The 25,574-nt window shown below is 36.0% G+C and overlaps 1 protein-coding gene across 9 annotated transcripts in view; it reads right to left on the bottom strand.

Annotated features, from left to right (window-relative positions):
• SLC13A1 (solute carrier family 13 member 1) overlaps window positions 1-25,574 on the bottom strand; it is a 120,950-nt gene that overhangs the window by 15,064 nt on the left and 80,312 nt on the right. For 4 of the 9 annotated variants that reach the window (XR_015723881.1, XM_045792741.2, XM_045792742.2 and 1 more), the window contains exons 11-15: window positions 24,297-24,403; window positions 21,674-21,783; window positions 18,687-18,848; window positions 17,117-17,254; window positions 15,276-15,441 (exon numbers count right to left, since the gene is read on the bottom strand). Coding sequence is in view for 8 of the 9 variants with exons in the window: in XM_045792741.2 (XP_045648697.2) it covers window positions 15,304-15,441; window positions 17,117-17,254; window positions 18,687-18,848; window positions 21,674-21,783; window positions 24,297-24,403 (655 nt within the window). In the remaining variant the exon portion in view is untranslated. Of the gene's footprint in view, window positions 1-13,696; window positions 15,442-17,116; window positions 17,255-18,686; window positions 18,849-21,673; window positions 21,784-24,296; window positions 24,404-25,574 lie in introns of those variants that run through there. The other 5 variants (XM_045792745.2, XM_045792747.2, XM_045792748.2 and 2 more) reach the window with 2 other exon arrangements.

The raw sequence follows: 25,574 nt of genomic DNA, 5'->3' as shown, positions 1-25,574 counted from the left end.
CTCAGGAGCTTCAGTATCATATTAATGTCATTAAGGGTGGAATCTTGATCACCAAGGTCAAAAGACACCTGACTATATGAAAAGTGTCTTAAATGTACTGTAATGCATTTAGCGTCAACTGATTTTCCTGTATTTATTTTCCTTATGCTTCTTCCTCTATTTAAAAAAACATCTCTTAGATTGTAATATCTATAATCCATTTGTAATTTTTCTTGGAAGGAAGTCCAGGGTAAAAGTTTAAAAATAAACAGATTAAAAGAAATTATCAAGAGGATTCAAAAAAGGAGTTGATTTTCTAATGCTACTCCTGTATAAAAGCAGTGATCCATATAGGGAAAAGTGTATTTTACAAGCAATAATAAAATAGTAAGGACTATTTTAAAATGCTTCCTAAAAACTAAATACATGCATTATATCTTGTAATCTCAATAGTTAACTACTGCCATTAGGACATTTTATAGTCAGAGAAGTTGAGGGTTAGAGAATTAATAAACGGGCCAAAGTAATGCAACGGGGAAATAGCAATATTCGATCCCTGGTATTCCTTCCTTCCTTCCTTCCTTCCTTCCTTCCTTCCTTCCTTCTTTCCTTTTTTTTTTTCCCAAAGATTTTTAATTTATTTATTTGAGAGAGAGAGAGAAAGAGCATGAGGGGGATGGGGGGTGGGCAGAGGGAGAGGGAGAAGCAGACCCCCCTGGATCAGGGAGCTCAGAGGTGGGGCTGAATCCCAGGACCCTGAGATCATGACCTGAGCCAAAGGCAGACACTTAACTGACTGAGCCACCCCAGCGCCCCAAGCCCTGGTATTTCTTACTCCAAAACCAGGCTTTTAACTCGTATTTTTACTTTCCTAAACTTAAATTAGGCAATAGTACTCTGGCAAATAATCTAAATCCAAAGGCATCTGGATAGTATTTATTTATTTTAAAGATCTATTTATTTTAGAGAGAGAGAGAAAGAGAGAGAGAGAGTGCCTGGGGCGGGGGGCAGAAGGAGAGAATCTTCAAGCAGATTCCTTGCTGAGCAGGAATGCTTCTTCGGGCTCAAACTCATGATCCTGAGATCATGAGCCGAAATGAAGAGTTGAACGCTTAGCTGACTGAGCCACCCGGGTGCCCCTTAATAATATTTAAATAATATTGCACAAACATGTTCCTATTCTATTCTTTCACCTCCCTACTCCAGGCTTTCATACTCCACTCACTCATTCAAAATAACTTGGTCATACCTTCTTTAAAATCAACTGATCAATGACCTTTTCATATCAAAGATCTTTGAGCACTCACATTTATCCAAAAAGTGAAAATGTGGACTAAATGATCTTTTCCATAAGATCATTGTTTATTCTGATTTTTTCCCTAAGAGTGACAAAAACATTTATTACAATAATATGTTTTCACAAAGAATTCCTAGAACCCATCACCAGGACTCATTTTAAAATAATGCTTTGTACAACAGGCTGAATCGGCCTACAACTAACTCTAACAGAAATCTTCCTCTAAACAGGAGTGGTGGGGGGGGGCGCATAGCTGACTTTCCAACTCCTCCTAGAATGTTTGCACATACCCTGAGAGGAATTAAGAACAATACTTAGGAGACAGAGGGCAGTATTAAATCAGCACTTGTCATATTTTTTCCCTAAGGGAATTAAAAAAAGGAATTAGGAAACGTCAACAAGAAAATTTTGAAAAGTCTTATTTGCAAGCTGACATCTTTTCATGGAGAAGAGTTAGAAGATACGTGAATGATCGCTTTGATAGTCCAGATATTGTTGCTTGGCCTCTTAGGCGGCACTTAACCAGACTCTACTAAGAATGAACAATGTGAAAATTCTTTGAAAACATGAAATTATGGTGTGATGCATCTTTCAATTCACACAGACATTCTGAGTGCTTTATAAAAAGATACTCTATCAGCCATTCAGGTAGTAAGAGTGAAAAACAGACAGATTGTGAAGAATAAAAATAAGAAGAGGAGAATGAGGCTCAAGATTGCTCCTGAACGTGCAGAGTGTTGCATCCATCTCTTGAGTTCACCAAAGCCCTGTGGAGCTGAAGAGTGATGGCTGCCCTTCTAACAGCCAGTCTGTCAACAGCACCTTCCATCTCACCCTCCATCTCCATAGGTATTGTTCACCATAAATTACTGTTTGAGTAGGACTCAGAACGATGTCAGTAATAAATATTTATAGCTCCTCCGACAGAACTCTTACGACCTCAGTAAACGCAACATCACCGACGCTGAAAAAGTGCTCAAGGCACCTGGTGCCAACTGGTGTGGCCAAAGACGCTTTAGGAATTTCACGGGACCTTACAAGGACCGAACTCAGTGCAAAGCAAAGTTCGTTCTTTTTTCATGCTGAGGGATGTTCTGTGGTATGCATGTGCCACAGCTTGCTTAACCATTCCCACTTTGAGAGGGACAACTAGGTTGCTTCCACATTTTGACTTTCACTAGTAAGCTGTATGCATGTGCCACAGCTTGCTTAACCATTCCCACTTTGAGAGGGACAACTAGGTTGCTTCCACATTTTGACTTTCACTAGTAAGCTGCTACAAACACTTGTATGTAGGTTTTCGTATGAACATACATTTTCATTTCTCTGGAATAAATGTCCAGGATTGCAATTGCTGGGTCATATGGCAGTTTCATGTCCAATCTTTTTGTTAAGAAGCTGCCAATTTGTTTTTCAGAGTGGCTGTATGACTTGCATTCCCACACACGGTCTGAGTGATTGAGTTTCTCCACATCCTTGCCAGCATTTGATGCTGTCATTATTCTTTATTTTAGCTATTCTGACACGGGTGTAGTAATATCTCATTGTGGTTTTAATTTGCATTTACCTAATGGATAATGATGTGAACGTGTTTTCATGTGCTTATTTAACATCTGTATATGCTCCTCTGTGAAGGGAATCTTCCGATCTTTTGCCCACTTTCTAATTGTATAGTTTACTGAGTTTTAAGAGTCCTTCACCCATTATCAGTATTATTTTCTCAAGTTTACAAATATTTTCTTTCATTTCGTGGCTTGTTTTTTCATTCTCTTAATGGGGTATTTGTTGAGCAAATCCTACTGGAGTCCCTGAGGAGAGGACTGCTTGCTCCCAGTGGACCCCCAGCTCTGACCAGAAGCAATTACTTTCCCAGCTGAGATGGACATTAAAAGTTTATGGAGAACGTAAATGGAGAACAATATCAAGGACTATAGTCAAGAATGACTTCCCAGACCCCGAGGAATAGCCTGTCATTATTTATTATTCATTTAACATTTGTTAGACGATCTACCCAAAAAGCCCTGTGGCTGTGAAGATAAAATATTCTTGTCAGACTATAACCTCTGTCAGAGACCTGTCTTCTCAGGTTGAACTTACTTTGGGGCTGAATTGTTCTCTGAACAATTTCAGCAAGATTTTAAACTTGCTTCCCTTAATTATCTTCACGTAGAAACGACAACAAAATGAGTTATATTTGCCCTAGCATACTTTCAAGTGTGGCCATAACATCTTCAGTTTGGGATTAAAATAATAATTAAAAATATATCAAACAATTTAGGACATTAATATTAGGTAGCTATCATAGTACTGAAGTTGAAGAAAAAACAGAAAGGGTGTCCTTACACATTTTTTCTATGTTCTATACTTACTTCATCTTATATTTTAAACTAGAACGCAGGTCTGACCATTGTCCTCCATTTCATATTTGGATTATTTAAGTGCCCATTAGTTATTTTCTTGAGTCTCTCATAAGTAGTGAATAAATCTCAAACTCACCAATTCAGAATTGCATTCATGAAGTAACCCTCTCTTCCCGATACCACCAGAGGCTCCTCATCTAGTATTTACTCTCTTATTTAAGAGCTGCATTATACACCAGTGATTTAAACTGGAGACTTGAGAATCATCCAATTTACTCAACTTGTTCTGATTCCAACCTTACTAGGAAAAAAAAAATGATTATAATTAAACCTGGCTCTTCTAGATACTTCCATTTTTGGCAAAATGCAGCATGAGGGATGGGATTTACCCTCTTCCCGAAACAACTAAAATAGGAAAAATTATATGAAACAGCAGTTTTCAGACATTGGACATCAGGCAACAGGACAGTGATCTCTAAAAGAGAGGAAATAGTTGAGTCCTATGATTATTCCAACTTACAACGGGTGGAGAGATTCCAGGCAGTAGTTCAAAAAAGGGGGAATCCAAGCAGATACTGGTGATTACACGTTGAATAGACGGAGCTGGGAGTCTAAAGAGGACCGGTGGCTAAGTTTTCAGGCAGAGTATCAGAAAGGAGAAACATGCACAGACATGAGTAGAGAGAGCTCCAGGAATCCTGTCTGCTATTCTCTGACTACTGATCAACACAAGTCTCTTAGGAAACTGCCTGAGGGTGAAGAAAGAACTAATCAAAATTATTAGATGGGACAATTCCAAAAACTAACTTGGGGCTAGGAATAATTCGTATTCCCATCAGCCAGAACGGAAAACCTTAAAATTAATGGAGCACCAAGTACAATACTCGAATGGGTATTGGCTTAGTAGTGAGGCAAATGTAGCTGTAGACTAAAGGGTTTTCTGGTCTCACCCAATAAATCTTAAGAGCAAACCTCAAAAGGACCAAATTGTTTCCAAGTAATGCAACTGTGCCCCAGAGTAACACTCAAGTATATAGGAATAAAAATATATCTGGTATTAAATAAAACAAAATAAGCAATGTCATTTTTTTCATTTGAAAAAAAAAATTGCCAGGCAGGAAAAGCAGGAAAATCTGACTCTTAAAGAGAAAAATCAAGCAATAGGCATAGAAGCAAAAACGACATATATGATAAAATTAGTAGATAAGAACATCAAAAGTTATTAAAACTATATTATGTATGTTCAAGAAGGTAGAGAAAAATATGAATTTGCTCAATAATGACAGGAACAATATAAAAGACCCAAATAAAATTTCTAGAGTTGAAAATTACAATGTTTGTGATGGAAAATATACTTGATGGAATTAACAGATTAGGCAATGCAGAGAAGAAAGAATTGGTGAACTGAAAGATATAGGAATAGAAATTACCCAAGATGATACACACAGAGAAAATGATGGAAAAAACAAAAAGCAAAAACAGAGATTCAGTGTACTTTGGGATAATTTCAAGTGACCAAATATGTTTGTAATTATAGTCCCTGAAATAAAAAGTACAGAGAGAATATTTTAAGGAATAGTGGATTAAGGTTTTCCAGATTTGATTTCAAAAAGACCCTATAAATACTTTGAAGCCTAATGAACCCTGAACACTAGGAACAAAGAAAATTACATCAAGGTACCTCAAAATTAGATTGTATAAAATCAGTAATTAAGAAAAATCTTAAAAGCAGTCAGAAGAGAAAAAAATATACATTACAGACAGAAGAACAGAGTTACAAATTAAAGTACATTTCCCATCAAAAAGAATATAAACCAGAAGACAGCGGCACATCCTTAAATTCCTGAGAGGGAAATACTGTCAATCTAAAATTCTATTCCAAGTGAAAAATATCCTTCAAAAATGAAAGCAAAATGGGTATTTTTTCAGACTTACATAAGCTAAAAGAATAAAAATTATATCTGGTAGAAATTGAAATAACAAGCCTATATAAAGGGGATGAAGAATGTGGGGAAATAAAAAACAATTTTTGATATTTTCAAAAGATATTTAACTGTTTAGATTAAAAAAAACAGTAGCAATGCATTTTTGAGTTTATGATAAATATAAAAATAACACAAAGTGGTAAGGGAGGGTTATAGGTATAAACTCCTCTAAGAATATTATACATGAAGTGATAATATATTACTTAAAGTAAATTGTGATAAATTAAAGATGTACTATAAATCTTCAAGCAACTGCAAAAATTTCGGTAAATAAGTCAAGAAATGAAATAAAATTAAATAATAAAAAGTAGTCAATTAATCCAAAGGAGGGCAGTATAAGAGGAAAACAAAGCACAGAACAAATAATATTTTTAAAAAATAGCAAAATGGTAGGTTTAAATGCAATTATACAAATAATCACTTTAAATATAAATGATCTAAACACTCAAATTAAAAGACAGAATCTGTCATATTTAATTAAAACATAAGAAAACAAGACTTAATTATATTTCCTACAAGAAACTCACTTTATATAGAGACACAAGTAGGTTAAAAATAAAAGGCTGGAGAAAGATAACCCATGCTAAAACTAATTTAAGAAGTTGTAATACTTATATTAATATCGATATATTTCAGAGTGAAGAAAATCAACATTGATAAAAAGAGCATTATATAGTGATAAAGGCATAGGGTGCATAGCAATTTCAAAACATTGGCACACCAACCAAAAAAGAGCTTTGAAAAACATAAAGCAAAACCTGATAAAATGCAAGGAGAATTGACAAATCCACAATTATCGGCAAAGATTTCAACATTCTTCTCTCAATATATAACTGATAGAACAAGTAGAAAAAAAGCCAGTAAGAATAGAGAATACAAAAAAAAGTAGCAGCCAAGTTGACCCAATTGACGCTTTAGAAGACTCTGCCCAACAACAGCAGAACACATATCCTTTTTAAGGCAGAATATTTATCAAGATAAACAATTTTCTTTCATAAACAAATCTCAATAAGTTAAAAGGTTTTAAATTCTACAACTCTTGCAGACAGTTAAGGGGACGAAAATGCTTCCTAACTCATTCTCTGAAGCAAACATTACCCTAATACAACAACAACAACAACAGCAACAACAGCAACAACAAAGCAAGAGAGCTATAGGCAATGTCCCTCCTGATCATTGGTGCAAAAATTCTTAACAAAATTTTAGTGAATAAAATCTAACAATAAATAAAAAATACAAAATAACATGTTTGAAGTTTGTTTAATTCAATGTGATTTAGCATGTTAACTGACTAAAAAAGAAAATCGTAAGATCGGCTCCAAAGATGTAGCAAAAGCATTTGGCAAATTCCCACATCCATTCCTGATTAAAAAACAAACAAACAAAAACTCTCAGCAAACTAGCAATAGAAATTTCCTCAATATGATAAAGAGGCTCTGAAAATTCTACAGCCAACATTCATAATTAATGGTAAAAAAATGCTTTGCTAATAAGAGAAGAAAAAAGACAAGGAAATCCTTTTTAAAAAAGATTTATTTATTTATTTGAGGGAGAGAAATCACAGGGGGAGGAGCAGAGGGAGAGGGAAAGAGAAATCCAAGCAGACTCCACACCAGGTGCAAACCACAACACGGGGCTTGATCCCACAACCTGAGATCATAACCTGAGCCTAAACCAAGAGTCAGACACTTAACTGACTGCACCATCCGGGCTCCCCAGAAAAAAAGACAAGGATACCTTAAGTTAAAAAGAGAAATAAAAGTATCCTGATCGGAAAGGATGAAATATCACTGACTTTATTCACAGAAGATATTATTAGGTACAAAATCTTAGGAAATCTAAAAAAAAAACCCACAACCCCCCCCCCAAAACCCCAACTAGAAATAATAAGTTAGCTTAGTGAGGGTGCAGGTATAAAATCAATTTATAAAAATATATGGCATTTCTAAATCCTGGCAACTATTAATCAGAAATTGAAGCTAAAAAACAAGACCACTTTCAATAGCATCAAAAAATGAAATATAGTAATATCAAAAATACGAAACACTTAGGGATAAATGTGTTTAAAGATGAACAAGACTGTACATTGAAAACTCTATATAACATTGCTCAGGGAAATTAAAGAATACCTAAATAAATAGAGAGATACAATGTGTTCATGGATCAGAAGACTCAAAATTTTTAAGATGTCAATTCTTCCTAAGTTGATTTATCTGTTATGACTAGAGTTCATTGGTTTCCTGTTTTAGTCTCAAAAATTTTTGCTTCTGGTACACAGCTTATTTTAATTGTCTAAGGTGGTGGTCGTCCCTAAACTCTATCAGGAAGTGTTAAGGAAGGAAGAAAGCTAGTCTGGGAGGCCAACATCTAACAGATACGAAATTGTTCGAGGAATTAAAGTCTTTCTTCAAACTAGAAGCCAATTTCGTGGCAGTCGTTTTAAGATAAATCAAACTTCCTTTATTCAGAACATCTCTTCTCTTCTTCCCTAAGCTTTCCCCCAAAATTTTCCCCAATCTCTATCAAGATGACTTGGAGTTTGAAAGCCATTGCACAAAATATAAGGTGGTCATTTTCAAGCTTTATTCGAAAATGTATTCATAGGCCATAATAGAATTTGGAGTAGATGTATAAAGTGACCTATTTGTAATTTCTTTGTGTAGAAGCACTGTTAAGAGACCACTATTCTTAGAGATTCTAACAAACATAGTATCTGACTGAGAAGTCCAAACACATTTGCTTTTTAAAAAAAGACAACGTGTCAAGAAAGAAAGGTGTGCTAAATAAAAAAGGACGGAATGAAGCAATTAGAATAAATAAGGAAAAATAATGGAAATGCTGGCTATTCCGCATGGATGCAAGAGCACATAAATTTTCTTGGAATGAAGGAGGAGGCTACGTGACATTTCTGATATTTTGGTAATCTTCACTGCATACTTTTTACAGAACGATATCCACAAAGGCACAGCATCTGACTCAGTGGCCCAGCCATAGATGTGCTGCTGCGGGGAGGTCAGAGGGTACACGCGGCTCAGCAGGTGTGCAGAACTACAGCTGTCAGGATTCATCAACAACCCCGCAGACAATGCTCCAGGGAGCACTGGCAAGGGGGTGGTGGTGGTGAACTATTTGAAAATCCCTGAAGTGAAAACTAATGATGAAAATCATTTAATGGAGTGAGAGGCTCATTCGATACCAACATGCCACATTATTTCAATAAGTTATTGAACGTGGTTTGTAGGATTGTATATGGTGTCTAAATTTTCCTATATTTTCTTTGTGTGCTGAATTCTATAAATGGAGATCCATTTAAAGAAAGTATGTATTTTTTTATTTTTGTTCACTGTTTCACCTCCAGTGTTCCCTCTCAACCAAGGACCAATTGGGTAAGTATTAAAAGAGTCTCTGGAAATCTCTACTTAGGTGTTATAAACTGGGAGGAACATTTCTAACTTAAATCTAAGGTTTCAATGAGATCCTGGCTAAGAGTCTTCTGAAGAAGGAGTTTGACCAAGACCAGTGATTCTATGAAAGCAATTACTTTTGTGTGATGTTAGTAAGGAATGAAAATGATACATTCATAAGAATGTATCTAATATTGAGCTTTTACTATAGCCAGTAACTGCTGTAAGTCTTCTCTGTGTATTAACTCCTTTAATCCTTATAACTCAGTGAAAATATCCTTCTGCCTCCAGAGGCCCATTTTCAGATGAGGCAAGTGCAGCGTACAGAGGTTAACTAACATATCTGAGGATGGGATGGTGAGTGGTAGAGCAGGCATTCAGTCCTGGCAGTCAGCTTCCAGATCCTATGCTCATAAACACTGCTTTAGACAAACAATGGTTTTGGTCTCTATTTGAGCTGGGGTGATTTGCTCTGTTCTGTGGTTATAGGTTACACTCATCATTGTTGCCATGAATTAATTAATACTGACTCTTCTGGATATAGACGCGTGCTTCAGGCTCTCTCTCCCTTGCATTTAACATGGAGTCCTGCAGTAGAGCAGGCTAATGGTAAGGAGTGTTTTAGGGGTGGGGCTTAGACACACCTTCCTCCTGAGACTGCTTGGACCCTGGGGAGATGCAGAGAGCATCCAAAGTCCTATAAGCCTTTGAAGTGGTGGATCAATAGGGCTTATGGTTGCAATGAAGAAATGTTGATTTCAGGGATGATGTGAGTCCCATGAGTAGATCTTTGAATCAGAAGTGAATGATAAAGCCAATGGGAATTGTGCACTTCAGAGGACTGTACATCTCAGTGGAAGCCAGTCCAATCACAGAGACTACATGCGTTTCAGCCACCCAGGTGAGAGTTTCATATGCATGGTCTACAAAACTTAGATAAAACCCCTAAGCTGAAGGAAATAAGAAAGAGGCTCTAAAAAACAAAAACTAAGTTGACTAAGTTAAACTCTGAAATCAGTTAAAACACTGAAATGGTGAATCTGACTTGGATTTAATTAGATTAAGTGTTCTGCTGCCAAGAAAAATGGGGACCTGAGAGCAAAATTAGAATATTATACTTTTCCTCTCTAAAATTTCTATGAGACTTTTTTCAGATCTTGTCACTTTTCATAGTCTCTTGTTCCTTATTATATTTGATTTCTATTGTTGTCAAAACATACAAATTCAGTGGCTTAAAATAATAGTCATTATTATCTTAAAATTCTGTAGATTAACAGACCTGTCCAAAACAAGTCTCACAGGACCAAGATCAAGGGGTCAGCCAGGCTGTGTTCCTTACTGGAGGCTCTTAAGGAGAATCTACTTCTAGGCTTCCCATGTGGTTGGTAGAATTCAGTTCCACGTACCTGTAAGACTGAGGCCTCTGTTTTCTTGTTGGGTTTCAACCAGGGGTCATTCTCAGCTTCTAGAGGCTTTCTGCATTCCCTGGCTTATCACTCCTTTAATCTTCAAAACCACCAATAATGAGTCCAGTCCTTCTCATGCTTTAAATCTCTCTGATTTTCCATTGTCTCATTTTACCCACTTGACTCTTCTACCTTCCTCTTTTGCTTTTAAAGACTCAGACAATCACATTTGGACCACCTGGATAATCCAGGCTAATCTGTGTATTTTAAGGCTAGCTGGTTAATAATCTTAATTACATCTGCAAAACCCCTTCACAGCAGTTCCTAGATTAGTGTTTGACTGAATAATCAGGAGACAGAAATCCTAGGGAGACATTTTTAGAATTCTGCCTACAATTATTATATTTCCATTCCCCTCTTTTATATTCTCAAACATACTTCCTCATTTTATATTCTGTATTTGATAATTAGAGTATCTGTTGTCTTTGTACTTTGGATTGTCACTTTTGTTTATGTGGCTCTTAAACAGTGTATTTTATGTCTTGGCAGACTTTACAAATTTTGATTATAATCTCTCACGGAGATTTAACTTTAGTAATTCTTTGAGCCCCAGGCTGAAGAAGCTGTTCCTTCTTTTGCCAGGTACTTAGGCACATTACAAACCCAGGATTGTCTTAAAGTTTGAGATTAAGATTTTTTTCCCCACATACACTGGTATTGAGACTTTAGGCCCATAACCTGCACAGTTATGAATTCTCTAGGGAGATTTTACCCTTCTATCCAGTGCATAGACCAAAACATTAAGGTTCCCTTGATGTTTCCCTCAATAGAATGGGTTTTTTTCCTAGCTCACATTTTCTCGAGAGTAGTCCTTTGAGATCCTCACTCTATGCAGTTTTCCACTCAACCCACAACTTGCTTGGGTCCTGGCTTTGTCTCTCATCCCTTGTTCCTTGTGTGCCTATTAAAAGAAAATTTTGAGATCTCTAGGGATTAGCAGTTGCCACTGTCAATCCTTGTTTAAGTGTCTGGATTCTTGCTGGTGTTTCATCATTGTTTTTCTTTTGAGGACTTCCATTATTTTCTTGCTGACACAGGAATGTATGTTACACAATATTTTTTATTATTTGGTTTTAAGATATACTCCCCCCCAAACTGCCCCCAGTATCTAAACCGCCATGCTATAAGTAAGAGAAGTCCCTTTATTTCTTTTTTAAATGCTGTGTCTTTTTCTTCCTAGGCAAATGAAGATCCCCATATTTGGAAAAACCCTTTAATTTCTGCTTTAGTTATATGTTGTTTTACTGTTTACTCCTAGGCTAGTCTGGTCTCGCTTCTACAATGGAGACCTGTGGTTTTGATATTTGCATTCCCAAAACTTACCTAGTAAATTTTTACTTTGACTAAAGAGCTTCATTTCTGAATAACATGGCTAATGGTGTCTAGAGTAATAGTCTTAACTTTTCCTTTTTAGATTATGTTAGAGTACTAAAACTGACCCAGTTTGTTTGGGTTTATTCTTTCATTATTAGTACAACCCACCCCCTCCAAAAAGTAAAAAAAAACAAACACATTTAATTTGCTAAAATCTAGATAGTCAAGCAAAGATAGTTATTCATTAACTAAATCAATAAAATTCTGAACAAAAGGATCACAAAGAACTCATATATAGCCATGGCAGAGATAGAATAATGTATCTAATAATAAATCTTTGAAATATAATGCTATGTAGGACACATGTCAAGAAACAGTTAAGGTGTCAGGATATTGTTTTATCAATTTTGGCTAATAGGGTTAATTAGTACCATTAGCTAAAAGTGTACTTCCCTACCTCCCAGTCTGAAAAGAGAGAACAAAGCCTTGGATACCAATTAAGGGGGAAAGAGTACAGACATTTGAAAGGAAGGCAGTCTGAACTCTAGAGATGCTGACATGTACAGAGGCAGCTCAGGGGAGTGAAGGCTACACATATGCCAGTGGAGTCTTCTAAGCACTTGAATGAACAGACAGTAAATAGGCTCTTAGTAAAATTGCTACTATTATCTAGACAAGATCCAATCCTAAGTAAGATCCTGGGATTTAAAGTGACAAAGATTTCTAGTTAACCTTTAAGTAAGGATCAGGATAATAACCAAAATGCTTTCTACCGTGGAGTGGGAGGACAGAGATTTGTTTGATTGTCTGCTCAGATTCCCTTTTGGAAATTTTCAAAGACAGTATACAACTTTCAAATGAAAATAGCTTGAGAACTTTGATGTAAATGGGACCAATGCGAAATGGATGAGTTAAGTCATTTCTGATATATCAACTAAGTAGAAAGATGTGGCAAGAGAATGATAGGGTTCACTTAAACAAATTTTGACTAAGTATTATCTTCCCTGTACTCAGCTGGCAGCTGTTGGAAGTAATTCATTAAAATGATTCAAGTTGAAATGTTTATATTATTTTCTTGAGTATAAAACCCACTCACTCTAATTTGAAAAGTCATTTCATTTTTCATAATTAAAATGTATTCATCACATAATATAATTCAGCAGTGATAAGTTGAATGACTAGAAAAAAGCCAAAAAAGAAATACTATTGATCATAAGTCAATGTGTAACATACGATAGGAAAAGAAACAAGTGAATAGAGGGAACTCAGAAGATATACATAAAGCAGAAATATATTTTAAGGTTTAAATGGAGAATTTTAAAAAAAATGATAAATTTCATACTAATAGACAAATAATACACAATCTATCATATGTAATTTTTAAAAGAAATGTATTCCTTTTTAAAAATACTTTTTACTACATTTAATTTTTAATAACAACTTTATAAATGCTATCATTTGCAAAAAAACCCAAAGCAGGTCTGATGACTTCCATGAGGATTTAAAATACCAAAGGTATTTTCTTAACCTGTCTTCCTTTTTATTTTTATTTTATTTATTTATTTTTTAAAGAGTTTATTTATTTATTTGACAGAGATAGAGACAGCCAGCGAGAAAGGGAACATAAGCAGGGGGAATAGGAGAGGAAGAAGCAGGCTCATAGTGGAAGAGCCTGATGTGGGGCTTGATCCCAGAACGCTGGGATTGCACCCTGAGCCGAAGGCAGACGCTTAACCACTGTGCCACCCAGGCGCCCCTTCCTTTTTATTTTTAGTATGAGAATTGTTGCTTTAACTTCTCCCTCTTTTTCTAACTGCACATTAATTTATTTTTGATTGTCATTTTTTCTCCCTGTAGTCTGATTTTGGAAAGTCAATAGACCTTATTACTCTTTTTTTTTTTTTAAAGATTTTATTTATTTATTCGACAGAGATAGAGACAGCCAGCGAGAGAGGGAACACAAGCAGGGGGAGTGGGAGAGGAAGAAGCAGGCTCACAGTGGAGGAGCCTGATGTGGGGCTCGATCCCATCACGCCGGGATCACGCCCTGAGCTGAAGGCAGATGCTTAACCGCTGTGCCACCCAGGCGCCCCAATAGACCTTATTACTCTTAACATCTTGAGCAATAGAAGACTATTCTCTTCCAACTTTTGTTTGAATGTTCAGATCTCTTTTTTTCCTTTTCTTTTCTTTCCTCTTTTCTTTTCGTTTTTGTTTGCCCATGAATAATTTGTTTTCTCTTTTGTAAATCTCTCAGCAGTTTCAGTTTTTTTATTCTTATTTTCCATCTGATATTTCACCTCGATGTTCATAATAATGGAGTTATGTGACTTTTTTCTCTCTATACATAGTGAAAATTCATTTAAATTCCTGAATCTCCTCTTTTTACATATGACACTATGTATTTCTACTTTTAAATTTTTTAAAATTTATTTTATTTTTTATTTTTTGAGAGAGAGCAAGTGAGTAGGGGGAGGGGTAAAGGGAGAGGGAGAGAGAGAATCTTAAGCAAGCTCCAGGTACAGCACAGAGCCTGACATGGGGCACAATCTCATGTCTCTGAGACCGTGACCTGAGCTGAAATCAAGAGTCAGGTGCTTAACTGACTGAGCCACCCAGACGCCCCTGACTTTATGTATTTCTGAGGTAAGATAAACACTTAAGTAAAATTGCTATACATATACATCAATGTGTTAATAGTTTCATAGAGTTTAGCTTTCTTTATACTTACACTGCGCTAACAGCGCAAATCACAGCAAGCATTATTCACAGCTCTACAAAATGCACTTCTTAGTGCACTGAGGTATTAAAGATATGAATTAGATTAATCGAACCATAGGGTCAAGTAGAAATTAATCCTTATCCATTAGTTTTCTGTTGTTTAGTGGATTCAACTATAATTTTGAAACTACTAATTCAATTTCAATTTTCATACCATATGTATACATCAAGAATAATCTGGTACTTTTTAAATGAGAGAATGCACATTTCATTTAGATTAAACCTTTCTTCTGCACCACCAGCTGGCCGCAGTTTGGGTTTTTCAACAAATTCCCTTCAACAACACTACAGAAATGATTTATCCAAGTACCTAATTAACTGGTATATTTTATTTCCTATTTTTATGGGAAGTTTCTGAAACAATAAATTGATGTTTGAAATGCGACACCAAACCCAAACTGTAAAATGAATCAAATCACCTAATCTCTTTGAAGGTCATGTTATAAATTACTCTTATGTTGAAGCAGGATTCTTATGGTCCACGAGCAAAATCTCAGCTGTGGGCTTCTGGATAAAGGCATGTAGATGCTCTTTGGTTGTATTTCAAAGGAATTGTGAATTCTGGCTTATGACAGCAGGTTTTAGGTGTTTACTGGAACCACAGCGGTGACATCAGGACTAATTTAAATGTGTCATCAATTTTCCAATGCCAAATTGGCAGTGAATGCTCAACGGTTCTCCGAACTCACCACGGCATAGTAATAACATTCATGCTTGTCATGGCATGGTCTCATTACTAATTGTAGGAGCCCAAGAAGGGTAAGTAGAGAGGTCAAATATAGCCCCAATCCAGGTGGACATGCCCAGCATCACCACAGCAACACCCACAATATTAACGCCAAGTCCAGCTTTAACCTTGAACAGGAAAGAGCATAAATGTCAGTTTTCTGAAAAGAAAACTATAGGAGAATCAGAATACTATAGCAGAAAGTATGTGTCAGATTTATATGCATCATAAATGATCAGTATAAATTGTTGTCATTTCATAAAACAATGAGTTTTTCCATTCATATCAAAAGAGAATCTGTCCCCAGCTAAATGACATCTAGTTGGAGAGTCTATGAGGTTCCTCTTAGGAATATATTGGAGTCATTCTGATATAAGAAAAATTCCTTTAAATATTTGCCATTTCATGTTAAATCAGAATATGAGTTTTGAGGTCTTGTATTTGATAAGGTTCAGGTCACTATATGATAACTGGATCCTTCATATTCACTCAATACTATTATTAGTTTAGCCTTCAGTATTCTCTTACTGAGATTTAATAAAATGTCACTTCTATTTATCTTCCTTAGAGTTCTCATTTTTCTGGCTCTTATATCATCATCCTGGTATCCACTAAAAATTTCAAAGTTGCTTTCTATCCATTAAAACAGAGGTTGGCCAACTACTGCTTATGACCTGTTTTGGTAAGTTAAGTTTTATGGGACCACACCCATGGTGGTTCCATATTGTTGTTGGCTGCACTCATGATACAATGGCAGAACTGAGTAGTTGTGACAGACAGCATATGGCCCAAAGAGTGTAAAATATTGACGATCTCTTTACAGAGAAAGCTTGCTTATCTCTGCATTCTCTGTATTAAAACATGGAGCCCCAAAGCAAAAGGGGATACCTAGCAATGATTATTACAGAGGTCTCCTTTACTATCCATGCAAGCCACTCATTTATTGCAGAATCTTGTTTTTATTTTTTAAATTCAGATATACTGGACTGGTTATATTATATTATGCACATTTTCCTTTCCAAAAGGATATTATGTGACTTCTGCATAGAGACCTTTCCAGAGTTTTTATATTGCAGGGGGGTAGGGACAGCACTGTCTATGGAAGGAGAGAACTGGGACTTACCTTGGAACTGCATTTGCATTGTAAGCTCATGGCATTTACTTTGGTTATATTCTTGTTTGGTTTGGAAGTTGGTAATCAAGACTGGGGAGAGACTAGAATATTCTCAAGCTAGGCCTGGACTACCACTACTTTTGTATTGGCAAAAATGCTCATGTTTTATCACTTAAATGTCCTATTATTACTTGCTCGTGCTTTTATGTCGGGTGCCACTATTAGAATCAGAACAAGAAAGATGACCTTTCATTGGCAGGTACTGAGTCCAGTGTATTATTTGAAGCAAGTACTGGCTGCAAAATATTTGTGAAAGAAAACCACAGTGCACGATTGCCGAATTTCATTAACCCTATTTCTTCCTTTTGCCTAGGTCAAGTTGGATCCTGATCTTGACATGTAAGTTAAAGCCATTGTGCTAAACATATTCTTTGCTCTTTTCATTTTTCCTGGACTTTACTGATGCATTCATTATCTCTGTATTTGTGACTGCAAATTCTAATGGCAAGTTTGCTTCTGGTTATCATTCTTAAAAACAATTCTGTGACTAATCATGTACTCACCTTCAGAAGCAGAACTCAAACTATGCTTTTCCTGGCAGCTGATTACTGTGTAAAAGCAGTGATAACCCAAGACATCCCACATAAAATCGTCTGTTGGACCTGATTGCTTTCTTTCAGCTCACTCACCATGTCAATAACTTTCAGATGGCCATATGAGAAAACAATAGCATTGGGCGGATTTGCTACTGGTAGGAGGAATGCAAATGAAGTACACAGAGTAGAAGGTATCAAAATATAAAGAGGGTTCACTTGAATGGCTTCAGCCTGTTGGAAAAGATAAAAAGCAGTCTAAGTAAAATTTTGAGGTAGGCACCAAGGATCAAAATGAACAAAATTATTATGATAAGCTTTCCCAAAAGCAGGTTAAAATCTGAACATAATATTATACACATAAATGCAGTTATAACTTGAAGAGTATTTTTCAGAAATGTCTCTTCCTCTTGTTTTCTTATATGGCTATTGGTGCCCATTTAAGTATTATAGCTCAGTTCATTTAGAAAATAAAGTATCATTTATTCCAGGAACTAAAAAAAACAAACAATTTATTATTTATCTAGTGCTAGGTGCTCTCTCTCGCTCTCTCTCCCTGTGTGTGTATGTGTGTGTGTGTGCATTTATGTAAAATAACTGAATTTTCCCAATAACCCATGAGATGGCTACTATACGCCCAAATAACAGATGAAGAAACTAAGGCCCAGAAAGGCTAAAGTAACTTGTCCAAACATAAAGCAGGAGAGCTTATGAAAGGTCTTAGGTCTCTCTGGCTCCAAAGCTTCTCATTATTCCATTAACTTTTCTGCTTCTGTGCCATATATAATTTAAAATTTGCTTAGGGATCATCACAGAAGAAGAGTTACTACTATTCTGAATTCATCACATAATTTTCTAACTGTGCCATGTTGAGAAGTGAAAAACAGAAAAACCAAAATGATATTTTACCGATATAAACTGCCTACATTTCTTCTCTGACTTGAAACAGCAGCTCAAGAATGCCAACATATGCCCCTTGAGCTGGAGCAGAACAATTCCAGAAGCGCAATCCTTCTTAATTTAAAGTGCTATCTTCTCACCAAACTCAGCTGTCCCAATAAGAAAAACATTTTACTTAAAGCTATTTCTCGTAATTGCTAGCCAGGTGGGGAGAAAAAAGGAGGATTGTCTTTTCCTCTCTCTCCTTGCAAATCTGCTTTTTACTTATCTTTTAAAATTATTCCCTGGGCCATAGAGAACTGTGTCTAAGATATTTAAGCTTAAAGCCTTAAGTGTAAGCCTAGCTTTTCATTCACTTGCAAATCACTTATATGAACCACTTCTCAGAAATTGAGGAATAATCTGGAGGGAGAAGTGTCAGTGTTAGAGATCTAAAAACTAAAGTTGCCAGGAAACATGGACTCCCAAAATCTTACAGCTAGAAAGGATCCAGGCTGACCCTCCCACTTATCTGCAAATGAGAAATCTGGGCAGAGAGAAAAAGGTAAGTGCTTCTCTTAAGATCCTGTGGCTTGAATGTGGAAGAAAAGAGTTCCGAGTTGAGGAACTCTCCTAAATTTGTTTTAATACAAATAAAGACCACTCTATAAGTTACTTACAGGAAGATCATTCATGCCAAAAATGATTCTATACCACAGTATGAGAACAAGCAAAGTACGACACTACCCTTTTGATGAGTAGAAAAGCAGATAAATGAGATACTCACCAATGGAGATAATATAGGGAGAAGGAGGGTAATGGTAGCTGGATTGCTCGCTACTTCTGTTATAGATGTGACGAGCAAAGAAGATATCAGAATTATCAGCCATACTGGTAATGAACCTAGAGGAGATAATTTATTTCCTATCCACTTAGATAGTCCTGATTCCTAAAAAAAAGAAATTGCAATGTTATTCATTAACAATTCATTTTAATCAGACACAATTTAAATGTATAAAATGTATCACTTGCTCTAAGAACTCAGTTTCTAAAGTGTAAATTTAATCTTTCATATTTTTCCATGGTTTGGAAGATCTACGTGGCTTCGACATGGAGGAGGTCTCAATCACTCTTATTTTAACACTACTGACACGCTTTAGGAAATCTGAATTGTCTTCCCACATTCCTTCAATTCAATTTTAATTTTATCTAATTAATATATATGGATATTTTAACAAGTCATGTGGTACTATAGGGCTTTAGGAAAATGGCAGCCCTCTGGTCTACCTCTCTCCTCTCCTAAATTGTGTTCCCCAGAGACAATTTTCAACCCATATTAGCTATTTATAACTATTTTTAAAATTATGCTTTTTCCTAATTTTCAAATTTAGACATTGGTACTGACTTTCTAACATGTTACATAGGGATATAGCTTTCTTATGCCATCCACCATACATATATTTCCTGTCCCTCTGTTTCTTTTACTCGTATATCAACATTTTTTATTAAATCAATGTTTAAAGTTTGCCGTGATGAGTATATGACTATTACTCATACCTGAGTCACTAAGTGTACTGTGATTACGTTAAAACAATGTTAAGGGGCATTTAAGAGACAGGGAATTACAAAAAGTTGAATGCTTTAGTAGCTAGCTGCTATCTCATGGCTCCCAACCAGAAGGGTTATCTAGTTCTGGCCATTTGACAAACTAATTACAGTTTGGAACAAAATTTTTAAAAAGTAAATGTCTCCAAATCTTTGTAAAATCAGTTTCTAGGGTCATATTTGTCCACAGCCATATTTTTGAAGCTAATGGCTTTGTATACCTACTCAGGGGTAGGGTTATTCTAGATATCCCATAGAAATTTAATTCTATGTACTAGGAATTTCATAGACCTCTCTCCATGGTTTCCCTAATTCTGCCAGCGAGGAGCCTAGTATATCAGAGGAAGTCCATGCCTTTTCATTTTCTTAGATTTTGCAATTCTAGGGTCTGGCCAATGCTTTTAAAATCCTTTGAGCATCTAGAGTCCAATTCAGACAGATATTCTGGGAAGCAGAGATGAACAAAGTTCATAGCAATGTCGGAATTGCTGATTCTGACTCCCTCACAATTCAAATTATCAGTCAAAAGAATGGAAGTTATTGATTCTCAGAAGCCAGATCTCATTCTTGCTGAAATAGTAGAAAAGTAAATTTGCCTTATATTTCTTTTTTTTTTTTAAAGATTTTATTTATTTATTCGACAGAGATAGAGACAGCCAGTGAGAGAGGGAACACAAGCAGGGGGAGTGGGAGAGGAAGAAGCAGGCTCATAGCAGAAGAGCCTGATGTGGGTCTCGATCCCATAATGCCGGGATCACGCCCTGAGCCGAAGACAGACGCCCAACCGCTGTGCCACCCAGGTGCCCCTGCCTTATATTTCTATCATTTAAATTTGAGTGGTCTATAAGGCAAGCCGAATCTAGACGTAAAACAACATTGTGAGTGGCACTCAGAATTGAGACAATTTCTAAGATTTTCACCCATTACTAAATCGTATTGCTGAGAGCTCAGTGTCCAAATACCATACAGAAAAAATGACAATGAAGTCAGAAGCAAAAAAGTCTCCCTGCAGGCTATTAAGAAGATAGCAGATAGTTATTTGTCTTGAGAAGACTAAAAATTTAACTTTCCAGAAACTAAAAGGGTGGACACAACGCATCTCTCTCACCATCGTCTTTACTTTGATGACTAAGGAAATGAAACAGCCTTAAGCTTTAGTGTTTCACAGAAGGCTATGAAATCCAGAAGTGAGAGGTTTTTAATTAGTCAAAGAGTAAAAAAATTTTCACGGACTTTTTGAGAAGACACTTTTCTTCTAGGAGTCCTACAATGACTTTCAAGTGACAAAGGCCTTCCCAGACTTGTACTTTATATAAACTGGATAGATGATAGGCCAAAGAAATAGCAACTTTATTTCTCATGGTGGTTTTATTTCTCCCTAAAATTGGATATAATACAATATCAGCTATGGTTATGTTATGTAAAATTCTCTCTGGACTTCATTCAATAAACATGTATAATGTACCTTTAATGTACTTAATATGTAATAAATAATGTAATAAATAAATGATGTAGTAAAATACTATTATTTCTCATTCTCCTTCTTTGACAGCCTTAGGACTATGATATATTGAAGGGAAGTCTGTGAGCTATTCAAATTCATCACAAAATAAGCTAAAGTTATAAACAAAATGTTTTGCTAGGAGTCATAGTACATATGATTTTTATATTTTTTTCTAACTTAGTTAATTTTCTAGTACTAAATTACGGATTAAGAATTCTAATCTTCGGGGTGCGTGGGTAGCTCAGTCGGTGAAGGGTCTGACTCTTGATTTGGGCTCCGGTCGTGATCTCAGGGTTGGGCTCTGTGCTCAGGGTGGAGTCTGCTTGAGACTCTCTCTCTCCCTCTCTGCTCCTCCCTGTCTACCCCACCCTGGCTTTCTCCCTCTCTCTCTTAAAAAAAAAAAAAAAAAAAAAAGTGAGAGAATTCTAATCTTCTTTGCTTTATTCCTTTTGACATGTTGGGACATCATAAAAAAATGATGTTTTATGCCTGCAGCCTATAAAAAGTAGTAAATTCACCCCATCTGTGTGGTATACTTACTGCATGGCTATTGAAATGTGCATCATTAAAATGAAAGGATAAAGTTGAATCAACCAAAGCTTAATATCCCCTGTTCTTGTGAAAAGTCTAGTTAATTGTTAAATATCTTAGGCACAGAGTATTACCTCACAGCCGTCTGCCAAGGCAAACCCTCCACCAACAAGAATGGCTATATCCCAGGGCATGAATGACTGGAATTCTTTCCAAGTAATCAGTGGAGAATAATCAAAAGCAACTGCAAAACACAAGTCCTATAGTTATACATTGCTTAAAATATGACAATATGACATTTTTTTCTATTATCCTAAATCACCATCTCATAAGAAGTTTTTAATATTCCTACATTGTTTTTAGATAGAGAACTTGATTTGGACTTTGAGTAATTTCTACCTGGTTGAGGTGGAGCATTGCATTACAAAAAAATTTTTTTAAATGCCATAACTTGGAAAAATCTGTTGGCTCTATTAAAAGTAAATTTAGATAGATTATAACATTGTCATATATAATGTCACTCATTCATTCATTCATTTCATTCATTCCACTAACATCTTTGCCTACTAAGGGCAACATAGTGCATCGGACTGTACTATTCTCTGCTATGCAAAATGTAATATGCTAATGGTTCTAATATCATCAGTGTAATATTATAATTTTATTCACTAATATTTACTTGAATATTGGTTTCTTTCAAATCATGAGGAGGGTCATAATAGATTCATCAGGATTTCAGTTGAAAATCAAAGTTCAGATTAAATAATTTAAGTATCATTCTTAAGACTCTTAAAATTCTTAGAAAGCAATTATCATAAAGATTTCTCTTGATATTTGGGTCATAATGGCTCCTTCGATTTATTGAGAAAAAAGGTCATCCATGAATATATTATTCCCATTTAACATTTGTGTGTAACAATCAGCCTGTTGTAGATTTTAGGGTTACTAAGAAGACTCTTTCCTATTTCCTTCCCCCAAACCTAAACCAAACCTACCATCACCATTGATGGAAATTTTGCTATTTCTTACTTGAATTAAGGTATATATCCTGTTAAGATGCAAACATCTCTGAAATGTATCTCTCATGTAAAATTTATGATGTCTTATTTGTCATTTTTAAACCTAGTGTGAGTGAGTTTATCAGGGAGAACAGAGTTGAAGAATGAGAAGAGAGAAAATGGTGGATAGGGATATGGGGTCCAAGTGCAGGCTGCCCCAAGATGGGCCACTTTAGCATGACCATTATTTTGAGTTAAAAGCAATCAAAACCCAGCAGATTCAGAAAAAGCTCTTGGCCTCCCCCTCAACTACCTGCTTGTACCCAGAAGAGAGAGGGATTAATAAAGATTCCTCTTTACCTAAGAAACTTATCTGCATAATTAGGCACCCTTTGTTTTCCAAACATTTCCTTTTACCTTCCTGCAAATGGTCTTTCTCCTCTTTGTATCCTCAGACCCCTACCCCTCTTCTTAGCTCATATAAGTGTCATGTTGCCTCACTGTCTTTGGAACTTCCATGTCTGTGTGGATTCCCTGTATGTACACTGTTAAATTTGACTTCCTATCATGAATCTGTCTCATGTCAACTGGATTCTTAGTCCAGCAAGAAGGATCCTGAAGGGCAAATAAAATTCTTTCTCCCCAACAGAAGCAAGGTTCTTTCTGAGAGGGGGATTCAAATGTGGGAGCCAGGAAAGTTAAGCCAAGCATTGGTTCTTCAACACTTGCCACTGAAAGGCCTTAGGGCTTTGTGTGCAATGGTCAGCGTCCTCAGGGTCTCATAGAAATTATTACTCTGTCCTTTAATAACTCCTTATAACACACTTTGAGATGTTTTAGTTTCAGGTAAAGAACAAAAGGCACTTATATCAAAGCTATGTTATTTACATATATCATGTCATAGATATCTGACTCTTTAGTCATTTATCAATTTGGACTCAGGGAGTCAGGTGGGCCAACCTAACTGCATGAATTCCAGTTCCATCCAAGTAAAAAAAGAAGGAAAAGAGAGAAATAAAAGAAAACCCAACCACAAAAAACCCCACAACTCTACTAGACTATTCCCAAACAATTTTAAACTGTCCCACAATAACAACATAGGAATCTGATTACCCAAAACATGCTGTATTAGTATAAAGCACAGATATGGATGAATCTTATGTTTTAAAAGTATGTGTGTGTTAGGGGAAGGAGGGTATGTTCACATAAACATGCTTTTTTGTCCATGTATTATAAAGACAATGAATGCTCGCACTGAATAGCTCGCCTTTCATTTGTGACACTAGGTTCTGAAGGGTGGGCTTGATTTGCATTCTCTCCAGGATTAATATGAGGCTGTAAATGCTCTTTCCCTTGAAACTCCTCACCTTTTTAGATCCTCAGCATTTATTACCAAGGGCTCATCATGAAGTGTGACTTCCAAGTTCTTGTTCCTATGTTTGCCAATAGCAAGATTAATTCTGATTATGGCAGGGGAAGTGGGTTTATTGTGGACCAAACAGTGTCACTTCAAGTGGAATCCTAACCATGGTGCATAAGGAAATCTAGTTCTCACTTCTGCCAAGTAAGATGATCCTTCTTGTAGGGGAAGGACATGTGCTGGCTGCATAAGGGTTGCGGTGTGCACCCAGGGCATGCTAAGCCAGGGGCTGTGTGAGCATGTCCATTCCTTCTGTTCCAAGTGCTAACTGAAACCAATGGAATTTTGTAATTTTTGCTCTTCTGTCAAATTCATTCAGAATTATAAATAATACTCAACCAATTTCTCCTGTAGGTGTAGTTTTAGTCAATCTCTTAGCTGGGATAAGAAAGAATAGGATTCCTATAAGTAAGGCAACAGTTGAATCTGTAGCAAAACCAGGATACCTGAAAAAGGACAGAAGTGTACATTAAAAAATGGCATCAAGAATTTGCATGAACTGAACAGCAGTTGACTATGCTATTGGCATACAAGTAGTAGTGATGGTACAGGTTATTTATTCAGTAATCTGGTCTAAAATCTATGGATTTCCAACCAAATGATATAACTTAGTGAAGCCAAAAATCTCAGACCATGTTCCCATTGTTTCCACATGTCTCCTTATTTTCAAAACCATGACTACACACACTGACATAGTAGGCCAACACGGCAATGTCCTTTTTAGGTAAAGCTTAAGGATTTGGCAAACAATTTTTTCTTTGAATTATTTCTTTTAATTATACTGGCAGAGAATTGAGGCCAAAAAAATTGCTAGACTAGGCAAAGCCCAGTATAATTGTTGTATAACATCCTACTATTGAATTGTGGCAAGGAAAGGGTGTTTCTGGAGTCCTCTAAAACTCTTCTGTAACTTATGAAAAGAAATTGATCTGTTTTTCTAAGATATAACATCTGCTACTGTGATTATAGGCCCTAGCCATATCCTATAAATGAAATCAACCCATTTAATGCTTTGCACCCTATGAAACTTAATCAAGAATATTAATTATTAGAATGGTTTATGAGACACTCATAAATGATCACTGTACAAATTAAGAGTGATTCAGGAACAGATGGGGTCTTAGAATCAGCAGGCCATTCCAGCAAGTAAGAGAGGCTCCCAGAAGCCTCAACAGTTAAGAGCACCTGGAAACCAGATATGAATAAAACAGACATAAAAAATTAGAACTCAATTTTAAGATTCAGCAATATTAACCAGTGAATCTTTGTAGTCTGAGAAGACACATGTACACCCTAGAGGTTATTTTTCTCCCTGTAACTCAGTAATGCGTACAGACTATAGAAGCTCTCCATTTCTGTGATTTACTTGAGCAGTCTAAATAATCAAGGAATGCATTATTTTATTCAATCTGACAACTTTACAAAGGAGTCCGTTTTCCTTAAATACCGATTTTATTTATTTCTTTGCTGAGTATAAAGCTTTCTTGGTGTAATTTATTCAACAAACTTAACAAATATTATTTTATTGTTCCTTTTTACTTTTATTTGAGTTGTAATTTTTTATGATATTTTTGCCAAATTAGGTCAGGCATCATGTAATCTGATTTTGTTTTATAT

This window comes from Ursus americanus, chromosome 3, assembly GCF_024610735.1.
Source record: "Ursus americanus isolate L20-20 chromosome 3, mUrsAme1.1.p, whole genome shotgun sequence".
NCBI lineage: Eukaryota > Metazoa > Chordata > Mammalia > Carnivora > Ursidae > Ursus > Ursus americanus.
Note: the sequence above shows the minus strand (reverse complement) of the source record. Positions and strands in the feature narration are given on the sequence as shown.